The sequence below is a fragment of the Budorcas taxicolor genome, chromosome 12, assembly GCF_023091745.1.
Source record: "Budorcas taxicolor isolate Tak-1 chromosome 12, Takin1.1, whole genome shotgun sequence".
Classification (NCBI taxonomy): Eukaryota; Metazoa; Chordata; class Mammalia; order Artiodactyla; family Bovidae; genus Budorcas; species Budorcas taxicolor.
The window spans coordinates 32,419,138-32,431,345 of NC_068921.1; the positions used below are offsets into that span (position 1 = coordinate 32,419,138).

At 40.8% G+C, this 12,208-nt stretch overlaps 1 protein-coding gene across 1 annotated transcript in view; it reads left to right on the plus strand.

Moving 5' to 3' along the window:
* Window positions 1-11,847, plus strand: part of LNX2 (ligand of numb-protein X 2) — an 88,173-nt gene extending 76,326 nt beyond the window's left edge. The window contains exons 9-10 of the mRNA XM_052650082.1: window positions 9,246-9,404; window positions 11,104-11,847. Of these exons, the coding sequence (XP_052506042.1) occupies window positions 9,246-9,404; window positions 11,104-11,239 (295 nt within the window). The 3' untranslated portion in view covers window positions 11,240-11,847. The remainder of the gene's footprint in view (window positions 1-9,245; window positions 9,405-11,103) is intronic.
* Window positions 11,848-12,208: the final 361 nt, after the last annotated feature.

Here is a 12,208-nt window from a genome sequence, read left to right on the forward strand (position 1 = left end):
CAAGAGAATCTTGGGCTTCAGAAATGAGACCCGGGAGAGGAAGGACTGGGGTTGGCTGTGCAGAAACAGCCAGGGAGTGATGGGTGTCTGCTGCGACTGCAGAGGGTGTACACGGAGGATGGCTGGCCACCCTTGAGACCAGGTGCCAGTGTCTGGGGATGTGCAAGGCGAGGGTCAGGACCCACCGTTTTTCCCATATGCACAGAGGGCAGGACACAGCCTGCACAGGATCCAGGAGCCGCCATGAGCCACCACTGCCGCCCGCCCAGACACCAGGAGGATCACAGCTGCTGCCATCTCCCTTTCGGACTCCAGGCGTGGTCGCAAGATACCATCATGTGAGCCACTGCTGCCACCACCTGCCCAGATGCCAGAAACAGTCACAAACCACCATTGCTGCTCCCCTGGGACTCCAGGAGTGGTCTCGAGCTGCCTCCATGCCCACTGTGTGCTCTGGGGGTGTGCCCAAACCACCCCTGCCACCAGAAACTCCAGGAGCAGGCCAGCCACTGCATCTGCACAACCCCGTCAAGGGACATGACCGGCATACACTGAGGAGAGGCAGCAGGCATCCATGCTAAAGACAGCCCTCGCACCAAATATATTAAACCTTCACAAGTGACACAGGGATGCCCCCTCATATAAGTAGCCCCCAAGACCACAGTTTCTCCTAAACTCAGAATAAGAGAAACAGAAGTAAAATAAAGCAGAGGAACCATTTCCCGTTAAAAGGCCAAGAGAATTCCCCTGAAAAAACAAACAGTGAAAGACCTCTTCAGTCTAATAGACACCAATTTTATAAAGGAGGTGATGAAAATATTGAAGGAATTAAGAAAGGCTATGGACAGAAATGCAGAGTACTGTAAAAATGAACTAGAAATATAAAGAAAAACCAAGAAAAATAAGAAAGCTCATTTGCAGAGACAAAAGCTGAGCTGAAGGCAATGAATAGCAGAATGAATAATGCAGAAGAATGAATAAATGGCCTGGAAGAAAGAATAATGAAAATCACCCAGTCAGGACGGCAGAGAGCCAAGTCGGGGGAAAAAAAGTGAAAGCAATATAAGAGTGCCATGGGGTAATATAAAGTGTGCCAGTCTACTCATAGTAGGGACTCTGGTAGGGGAAGAAAGAAAATGAGATCAAAATGTATTTGAAGAAATTATGGCTGAAAATATCCCAAACCTAAAGAAGGAAACAGATACTCAGGTTCAGGGATCACAGAGGGTTGCAAACAATCTAAACCCAAACAGACCTACCTACACCAAGACGTAGTATAATACAAATGACAGAAGTTAAAGATTGGATCCTAAAGGCAGCAAGAGAAAAAGTTGGTTACAAGGGAACCCCCACAAGGCTATCAGCTGACTTCTCTGCAGAAATGGCAGCAGGCAAGGGAATGGTGAGATAAATTCAAAAGTCCTGGAAAGAGAAAACTATACCATCCAGGATGCTCTCCCCAGGAAGATTATCATTTAGAACAGAAGGAGAGAAAGAATTTCTCATACAAGCAAAAACTAAAGAACGCTGCAATACTAAACATATCCGAAGCTCCAATACTTTGGCCACCTGATGCAAAGAACTGATTCATTGGAAAAGACTCTGATGCTGGGAAAGATTGAATGCAGGAGGAGAAGGTGACGACAGAGGATGAGATGGTTGGATGACATCACCGACTCGATGGACATGAGTTTGAGCAAGCTCCAGGAGTTGGTGATGGACAGGGAAGCCTGGCGTGCTGCAGTCCATGGGGTTGCAAAGAGTTGGACATTACTGTGTGACTGAATTAAACTGAAAACATATCTGAAAGGAAAGATCGAAAAGTCTTCTCTAAATAGGAAAAAAAAAGTAACAATCTACAGGAAAGAGAAAATCATAAATGGAAAATAAATCACTTCTATAAGCCAGTACACAGATTAACATATCATTGACCAGAGACACATGTTTTTAGAGAGTAATGCAATTAATGTGCTCACCCTGGACTGTAGCCTGCAACGCTCCTCTGTCCATGGAATTTTCCAGGCAACTTTATTGGAGTGGGTCGCCATTCCTTCTCCAGGGGATCTTCCTGACCCAAAGATCGAACCCACTCCTCTTATGTCTCCTGAATTGGCAGGCAGATCCTTTCAAAACTGATGCATCACGAAATTTTGTGTTTCTAAAAGAACCCCCCTCAGAGATCCACTTTGTTTACTATCATGGAAGATAAAAGAACATATTCTAGAGGAAATACCACCCATAGGACTAAAAAAAAAAAAAAGGCCACCAGAAAGTGTAGCGTCTGCTCTTCCAGGGGAAAGCACAGTGAAACACTATGTTTTTGTAGTAGATGTTGTGATCCCCTGAACAGAGGAACCTGCCACACTGCCTGCCACGCTTTAATGAAATACTAGAATGCTTTACAGTAAGACATGTACAAAGTTTCAAATAAATACATTAAGTGCAAAAAAAAGTTGCTGATATGATTTGAGTTTACTCAAATGCAGGTGTTTCAATATTCACTTACATAACAAATTGCCAGCACAGGTGTTAAATTTCTGCAAAGAGCACCCCCCCAGTTGATAATATGTTAAAAAAAAAATAAAAAATATTTCCATGAAAGTGATAACCATACTGAACAACAAAAGAATGAACATAAAGATGTAAAAGAGGTCATCAAAATTATATAAAATGTGGGGGAGGAGAGTAATTAAATGTAGATTTTTTTTTCCCTCTAAAATGTGTTTGAGCCTGTATGACTACCAGTCTAAGGCAAATAGATATAGGAAGTGGGTAACATACTTGAAAAACAAGATAACCACAAATCAAAAATATAAAATAGATTCACAGAAACCAGAAAGAAGAGAACGTTAGTATAATACAGAAGAAAATCAAACCACGAAAGGAAAAACAAAAAGAAAAAACAAGGGACAAAGAAGAAATATAAAATCAATGGGAAAACAAAGTTTAAAATGACAACAAATACATATATGCTACAATAAATATTATGTCTACTACTGTTGACAAGAATCCCTTAGAAGAAATGGAGTAGCTGTCATAGTCAACAAGAGAGTCCAAAATGCAGTACTTGGGTGCAATCTCAAAAACGACAGAATGACCTCTGCTCGTTTCCAAGGCAAACCATTCACTATCACAGTAATCCCAGTCTGTGCCCCAACCACTAATGTCAAAAAAGCTGAACTTGAACTTGGACGGTTCTATAATGACCTTTTAGAACTAACACCAAAAAACAAAAAATGATATCCTTTTCATCAGAGGAGATTGGAATGCAAAAGTGGGAAGTCAGGGGATGCCTGGAGTAATAGGCAAGTTTGGCCTTGGAGTGAAAAATGAAGCAAGGCAAAGGCTAACAGAGTTTTGCCAAGAGAATACACTGGTCATGGCAAACACCCTCTTCCATCTACACGAGAGATGACTCTCCACATGGACATCACCAGATAGTCAATACCGAAATCAGATTGATTATATTCTTTGCAGCCAAAGATGGAGAAGCTCTGTAGAGTCAGCAAAAACAAGACCAGGAGCTTACTGTGGTTCAGATCATAAATTCCTTATTGACAAATTCAGGTTTAAATTAAAGAAAGTAGGGAAAACCACTAGGCCATTCAGGGATGACCTAAATCAAATCTCTTATGATTATACAGTGGAAGTGACAAATAGATTTAAGGGATTAGATCTGATAGACAGTGCCTGAAGAGCCATGGACAGAGGTTCATGATATTGTATAGGAGGCAGCGATTAAAACCATTCCCAAGAAAAAGAAATGCAAAAAGCTCAAATGGTTGTTTGAGGGGGGCTTACAGATAGCTGAGAAAAGAAGAGAAGCGAAAGACAAAAGAGAAAAGGAAAGATATACCCATCTGAATGCAGAGTTCCAGAGAATAACGAGAGATAAGAAAATCTTCTTAAGTGAACTTTGCAAAGAAATAGAGAAAAACAATAGAAAGGGAAAGGCTAGAGATCTCTTCAGGAAAATTGGAACTATCAAGGGAATATTTTGACCAAAGATGGGCACAATAAAGGACAGAAATGGTATGGACCTAACAGAAGCAGAAAATACTAGGAAGAGGTGGCAAGAATACATAGAAGAACTGTACAAAAAAGATCATAATGACCCAAATAACCATGATGGTGTGATCACTCACCTAGAACCAGACATCCTGGAATATGAAGTCAAGTGGACCTTAGTAAGCATTACTAAGAACAAAGCTAGTGGAGGTGATGGAATTCTAGCTGAGCTATTTCAAACCCTTAAAGATGATGCTGTTAAAGTGCTGTATTTAATATGCCAACAAATTTGGAAAACTCAGCAATGACCACAGGACTGGAAAAGGTCAATTTTCCTTCCAGTCCCAAAGAAGGGCAATGCCAAAGAATGTTCAAACTACCACACAGTTGTATTAATTTCACATGCTAGCAAAGTAATACTCAAAATCCTTCAAGCTAGGCTTCAACAGTAGGTGAACCAGGAACTTCCAGATGTACAAGCTAGATTTAGAAAAGGCAGAGGAACCAGAGATCAAATTGCCATCATTTGTTAGATTATAGAAAAAGCAAGGGAATTCCAGAAAAAAAAAAAAAAATCTACTTCTGCTTCATTGACTACCCTAAAGTCTTCGTGTGGATCACAACAAACTGTAAAATTTCTAGTGAGAGCCAACTCATTGGAAAAGGCCCTGATGCTGGGAAAGATTGAAGGCAGGAGGAGAAGGGGGCAAAAGAGGATAAGATGGGTAGATAGCATCACTGATTCAATGGACATGAGTTTGAGCAAACTCTGGGAGATAGTGAAGGACAGGAAACCTGGTGTGTTGCAGTCCATGGTATAGCAAAGAGTCGGACATGAATGAGCAATTTAACAACAAAATACATATCTTAGTAAATTAGCTTTAACATCAGTGGACTAAATGCTCTAGTCAAAACAGAGTGGCAGCTGGATAAAAAAAAAAAAAAGCCTATAATATACTGCCTGTAAGAGACCCAGTTTAGGGCAGAGGACACATAGATTAAAAGTGAGGCACTGGAAAAACATTTCATGCAGCAAATCACAAGAAAGTGAGGGCTGTAGTACTCAGACAGAATAGACTTTAAAGGCTACAAAGAAAGATAAAGACGGACACTATATAATGATAAAAGGATCAATACAAGAACAGGATTTTATACTCGTCAACATATATGCATCTAATATAGGAGCACCCAAATACAGAAAACAAATAACAGCAGACATAAGGGAGAAACTGATGGGTATACAATAATAGTAGGAGACTTTGACACCCTAGTGACATCAATGGACAGATCTTCTAGACAGAAAATCAGTAAGGCAACAGAAATCCTAAATGATACAACAAAACAGTTAGGCTTAATTTATACTTTCAGGATATTACATTTAAAAAAACCCCACAGTACATTTTCTTTTCATATGCACATGGCACATTCTTTAGGAATTAACTACATACAAGGGCACAAAATAAGCCTCAAGAAATTTAAGAGTATAGAAATTATATCAAGCATCTTTTCTGATCACAGTGGCACAGAACTAGAAATTAACCACAGAAAAAGAAGAAAAATCAATTACATGGAAACTAAACAGCATGCTACTAAAAAATCAATGGGTCAACAAGGAAATCAAAGAGGAAATTAAAAAAAAATACCTTGACAAATGATAGGGAAAGCACAGTCATACAAAATCTGGGAATGCAGCAAAAGTATAGGGAAGTTCAAAGCAATATAGGCCTTCCTCAAAAAAACAAGAAAAATCTGAAATAAACAACCTAACCTACCACTTGAAAAGATTAGAAAAAGAACAAACAAAACCTAAAGTTAGCAGAAGGAGGAAATAAAAGATCAGAGTGGAAATAAAACAGAGATTTAAAAAATAGGAAAAAATCAACACCAAGAACTGGTTCTTTGAAAGAATAAACAAGATTCACAGATCTCTGGCCAGGCTAAACAGGAAGGAAAGAGAGAGAGAACCCAAATAACCAAAATAAGAAATGTAAAAGGAGACATAACAACCAATGCCACAGAAATACAAAAAAACATGAGAGAATACTATGAATAATTAAATGGCAACAAATTTGACAATCTAGAAGAAACAGATAAGTTTCTAGAAACACAGCCCACCAAAATTGAATCAAGAAGAAATAGGTAATTTTAGATTACTAGAAGTGAAATAGAATCTGTAATTTTACTATCTTAGACTTTTTACTTTATATTGATGTATAGCCGATTAAGAATGTTATGATGGCTTCAGGTGCACAGCAAAGTTACTCACCCATATATATGCATGTATCTATTCTCCCACCCACTTCCTACAAACAAATGTCCAAGACCAGATGGCTTCACACCAAATATACAAAAAGAATTTAAACCAAACCTTCTCAAACTCTTCCAAAACACTAAAGAGGAAGGAACACTCCCAAAGACATTTTGTGAATTCACCATCACTCTGATACCAAAACTAGACAAATTGCCAAATTCGCTGGATCATAGAGAAAGCAAGGGAATTCCAGGGAAAGTCCTTGATGCTGGTAAAGACTGAGGGCAGGAGGAAAAGAGGGCGTCGGAGGATGAGATGGCTGGATGGCATCACTGATGCAATGGACATGAACTTCAGCAAACTTCAGGAGAGGTGAGGGTCAGGGAGGCCTGGCGTCCACGGGTCTCAAAGAGTTGGACACAGCTGGGCAGCTGAACACCACCACCTGTGGCTGGCAATTTGTTATATAAGTGAATATTGAAATGTCTCTGGTCAAATATACTTTTGTGTGACAAAAGACATATTAATACGTCTCTGGTCAATAATGTGTTTAAGTGGCCATATACCCAAAGCAATCTCAGATTTAATGCTATCCCTATCAAATTACCCATGACATTTTTTCATAGGATTAGAACAAATAATCCTAAAATTCACATAGAACCATAAAATACCAGAATTGCTAAAGCAATGCTGAAGAAAAATAACAAGGCAGGAGGCATAGTCCTTCAGACATCAGATAATACTACAAAGCTGCAGTGCTCGAAACAGCATGGTAGTGGTACAAAAACAGACATGGGTCATGGAGCAGAACAGAGCCCCGAAATAAACCTGCACACCTACAACCAGGTAACCTCCGACCAAGGGGGCGAGAGTATACAATGAGGAAAAGTCTCTTCAGCAAGTACTGTTGGGAAAGTTGGACAGCTGCATACAAATCAGTGAAGTTAGAACACATCCACTCACCAGACACAAAACAAACTCAAAATGTCTTGAAGACTTAAAACAGGACACCATAAAACTCAGAAGAGAACATAAGCAAAACACGCTTTGACATAATCATACCAATGTTTTCTTAGGTCAGTCTCCCAAGGCAATAGGAATAAAAACAAAAATAAGTGGACCTAATCAAGTCTACAAGCTTTTGGATAGTGAAGGAAGCCATAAACAAAAAGACAGCCTACAGAATGGGAGAAAATATTTGCAAACATGTGACCAACAAAGGTTTAATTTCTAAAATGTATTGATATAAGCAGCTTATACACTGAAACAACAGCAACAAAGAACAACCCAATCAAAAAATGGGCAGAAGATCTAAATAGACATTTCTCCAAAGAAGAAATACAGATGGCCAATAGGTACATGAAAAGATGTTCAACATCACTAGTTATTAGAGAAATGCAAATAAAGATACAGTGAGGTACCACGTCACAGTCAGAATGACCAACATCAAACAGTCTACTAATAAATGCTGGAGAGTGTGTGGAGAGAAGGAAAGTTCCTACACTGTTGGTGGGAATATAAACTGGTGCAACCCCTATGGAGAACAGTATGGAGGTTCCTCCAGAAATTAAAAACAGCTACCACGTGGTCCAGCAATCCCACTAGGGGGATATATCCAAACAAAGCTATAATTGGGAAAGATACATGCACTCCTGTGTTAACAACAGCACTTCTCACGATAGCCAAGACATGGAAGCAACTTACATGTCCACATACAGAGGAACGGATAATGAAGATGTGGTACACAGTACAGTGGACTGTTACGCAGCCATACAACAAGAACAAAATGCCATTTGCTGAAACATGGACAGACCTAGAGATTATCATACTGAGTGAAGTCAGACTAAGAGAAATATCACATAATGTCACTTACATGTGGAATCTAAAAAGAAAAGGATACAGATGAGCTTATTTACAACACAGACCCTCAGACATTCAAAAATAAACTTACAGTTACCAAAGGGGAGACATAGCAACAAGGGATAAATTAGTTTAGGATTAACATACACGTCACTGTATACAAAACAGATAATCAATAAAGATCTGTATAGCACAGGGAACTGTACTCAATATTCTATAATAACCTATATGGGAAAACACCCTGAAACAGAATGGATACATATAACTGAATCTCTTAGCTGTATACCTAAAACACCGTTATAAATCAACTGTGGTGGTGTTTGGTCACTAAGTTGTGTCTGTCTCTTTGCGATCCCATGGACTGTAGCCTGCCAGGCTCCTCTGCCTGTGGGATTCTTCAGGCAGGAATACTGGAGTGGATTGCCATTTCCTCCTCCAGGGGATCTTCCCAGCCCAGCAATCGAACTCACGTCTCCTGGACTGGCAGGCAGATTCTTTACTGCTGAGCCACCAGGGAAACTAAATCAACTATACTCCAATATAAAAGAAGAAACACAGGATACTAAAACCTAGTTTAGTATAGGTCAAAAGAATACCTGTCACTAAACAGCCACTGTTCTGTAGACTCCCAGAGGTGTCTACTATATGCAAACCAGTATTCAATGACCATGGGTCAGAAGGGCTGTCATTTGGGGCAACAGCTCTGCTTTCCCTGTTGGGGTGGGAGTGGGGGCCCTTCCACTGTGTGTGCTGGCATGTACACACACCTGCTTGTTTGCATTGTTTTATCTTCTGCAGAAGATTCAGAATAACAAAAATAACCTGTACTGTCCTAAAACATCAGGCCAATGCATGGGACTCCTCTCTACTGGAAGCCTTTGTACACATTAATGACCAGAGATGTAGTAACACCACAAGCGTTACTTTGTGCAAAGTAACTTCTGTCAGTGTTCTGTTAAGTGCTTCTCATTGAGCTAAGAAACCAGAGCACATGAGCAGCTCTGTTCTGGCATGTTGTATGTTGCTCCCCATCCATAATGGAGGCACGGACCATGGTGTGGAGTTACAACAAAGATGAACAGGCTATAAAAAGCCCTCACACTAATTTTTCTTGGTCTCTTGACAGTGCCCTTCATAGCTGCCATGACATAGTCTTGCGAAGAAGCTACTTGGGAAGCTGGGGCTTTAGTATCGTCGGTGGATACGAAGAGAACCATACCAATCAGCCTTTTTTCATCAAAACTATCGTCCTGGGGACCCCTGCTTATTACGACGGAAGATTAAAGTGAGTCTTATTGTATCTAATGATGTGATTTGCATTTACTGTGATGGACACAAGGTCAGCTCCCAAGTCCAGCCTGTTGTCCATCCTTGTAAATAAAGTTTTATTGGAACACACCCATGCTCCCTTGTTTACCTATCTCCCCGGGCTGCTTCTGAGATGTGATGGCAGAGCCAAGTGGCCAGTCCCGAGACTAGTGACTCACAGAGCCCAGGCCCTCTGTCTACCTACCATCTGGCCCTTTACAGAGACAGATCTGCCAGGCCTGATCCAGACTGAAGCATCTTGGTACCACAGGTCAGTGCCTCTTGTGAGATTAACAGTAACGCAGAGTCATGCGGACATATCACGACCCGAAGCTTGCCCTGAGCACCTGACTCCAGTCCTGTCAGTAGGTGACTTTTCTCTACAGCACTTATGTCAACGTAACGCTCAATTCATGCAAGTCCACGTGGGAGGGATTTTGTTGCATTTTGTGTTAGATCCCTGGCAGCCAGCGTGGGGCCTTGCATTCGTAGTAAAGGTTTCATCAGTATTGATGGATGATGTGCGTGCCAGGCGTGGTGCTAGGTGCTGGCTATGGGTTACTGCACCTTCTTAGCCTGCGAGGTAGGTGCTGCTGGTGTTCCTATTTTATAAGCAAGACACTGAGGATTCAGGTTAAAAAAACTGCCCATAGTCAAATAGCTGGAAGTCGTTGACATCAGTTAATCTAGGAGTCTTGGCCATTCAGCCCCTGCTGTTGTCACCACTGGGCAAAAAGTACCCTCTCAGCCTCTGTGCCACCTTTCTCAGAGCTCAGGCACCATGAGAAGAAACAGGCATTCCATCAAGAGATTATACAGACAGAGGAGACGGGTGACTGTAAGTTCTTAGGACCTAGTTTTGGATGCAAGAAACAGTTCTTAAAAAGTAGATGCTGACATCCTAGTCAGAGTGCTGCACAAATCAGGGCATTTACATTTTGCAAACACAGAGTAACAGCTCGGGAATATCGAGGAAAATCCATCAGGGTCAATGTGCGCCAGATCCCACTATCACCTGGTAGAGATGAAAAAATCACTTCAGGAGAAAAGAGTGGGAGGCTGGGATGAAATAACCATTCTGTTAGCCAAGTGTTCAGCCAGTCTGGGTCTCTTGTAAATTATAGACTAATTAACTTCCACTTCCTAAAAGAAGTTGAACTAGATCACAAGAAAGTAACATATTCATATTCAAAATAAAGACTAAAAATTATAAAAGATAGAAAGGTCTTCAGATTCACCATCCATTTGTGATAATTCAGCTGAAGGACAGTGAGCATCCTTGGCTGAAAGAGGTGTGGGTCTCATTTAGTTGAAGCCTCGAATGAATGGACTGTAAAAAATCAACCATGAAAATAGCAGCCCCCTCCAAATTTATCATGTGGTATTTTTAAAGGAGGCAGCAGGTTTATTCTCTTAACTATACATTGCTTAAGCTTCTGTGAAAATTACTCTGCTTTCCTTTGAAATCATCCACCAGTTACAGGAGAGGCTGGCATGGGGGTGTCCCTGGTTGACGAGGGAAAGCCAATATAGGCTTAAAAATCACCCAGATATTTCTCAAAGAAAGTCATATAGCCTGATCATCAACAGTTAATGGGTAAGTGTACCAAACAAATCTCAGGACAACATTTCTGATACCGTGAAAACAGTAACTGTTTCTGTCTCTCGTTGTCCAGATGTGGAGACATGATCGTGGCTGTGAACGGCCTGTCGACCGTGGGCATGAGCCACTCGGCGCTGGTCCCCATGCTGAAGGAGCAGAGAAACAAAGTCACGCTGACCGTCATCTGTTGGCCTGGCAGCCTCGTGTAGATTTTGAATTTGATGTTAAGTCGAACAGCTTCCCTATTTTTTTAGGTCTTGGAAAGAAACCCCTTTGGTTTTGTCAAGTTTCTGTTAGGGCCTGCTGACTCAGCTGGGACACACAGGGCCAAACCCACTAGGCTTGTCCTTTTGTTATTAATATTTAAATGCCTCCTCCCCCCTAGTTTGTCACATTTCTCTCAGCTCAGAACGCGTCTTCCCCTAACCCTCGTGGGGTCACATTTTCAGAATCCAGGTTCTCAGTTGTCAGAATGTGAGCTGTAATAAAGAATGAAGTCTGCCCAAACTGTGAGCCAGCGGGCTGCATCAGGCGGCTTCCAGTAGCTCTGTTTTAAGTAACTGAGTCATAAAATGAGTTCCATGTGCCCGAGATGGGCCAAGTGGGCTGTCACTTGGGTGGCCAGTGCCGTGAGTGGCCGCCTGCTCAGTGTGGAGAAGCTGCTCCCCATTTTCATCTGTGCCAACATTTCAAACAATACTGTTTAAAAGGTCATTTTTCTGGCTTATTTTGTGTCTACTTTCATCTCAGTACTCATATATGAAGACATAAGTCTGAGACCACTAAAGGTATTTTTAAAAAATAATGTACCATTATTAGAATACTGCAGAATAAAAGATAATATTATCCAATGAAAAAGAATTTGGGAGGTAATTATAGTTTAGTGCTAGAGATGGTAAAAGCTGCATTTACTTGACAGTCTAAAAGATTTCATTTCCAAAGGAATGTTTTGTTATGTAGGAAAATTTTGAAGCAATTTCTGCTAAAAATCATTTTCTAGAGTTTGTATTATACTTCTGTCAGCAAACTTGGCTGGGAATGTTTTTGTGATTTATGCAATTAGATGATAAAAATAAAGGCATATTGCTATTAAATGCACAGTCATATATCACAGCTAAGTAGAAGATAGGCCTTTTTTATTTTATTCTCTTGAGCGTTTTAGAAGCCCTTATTTTCCC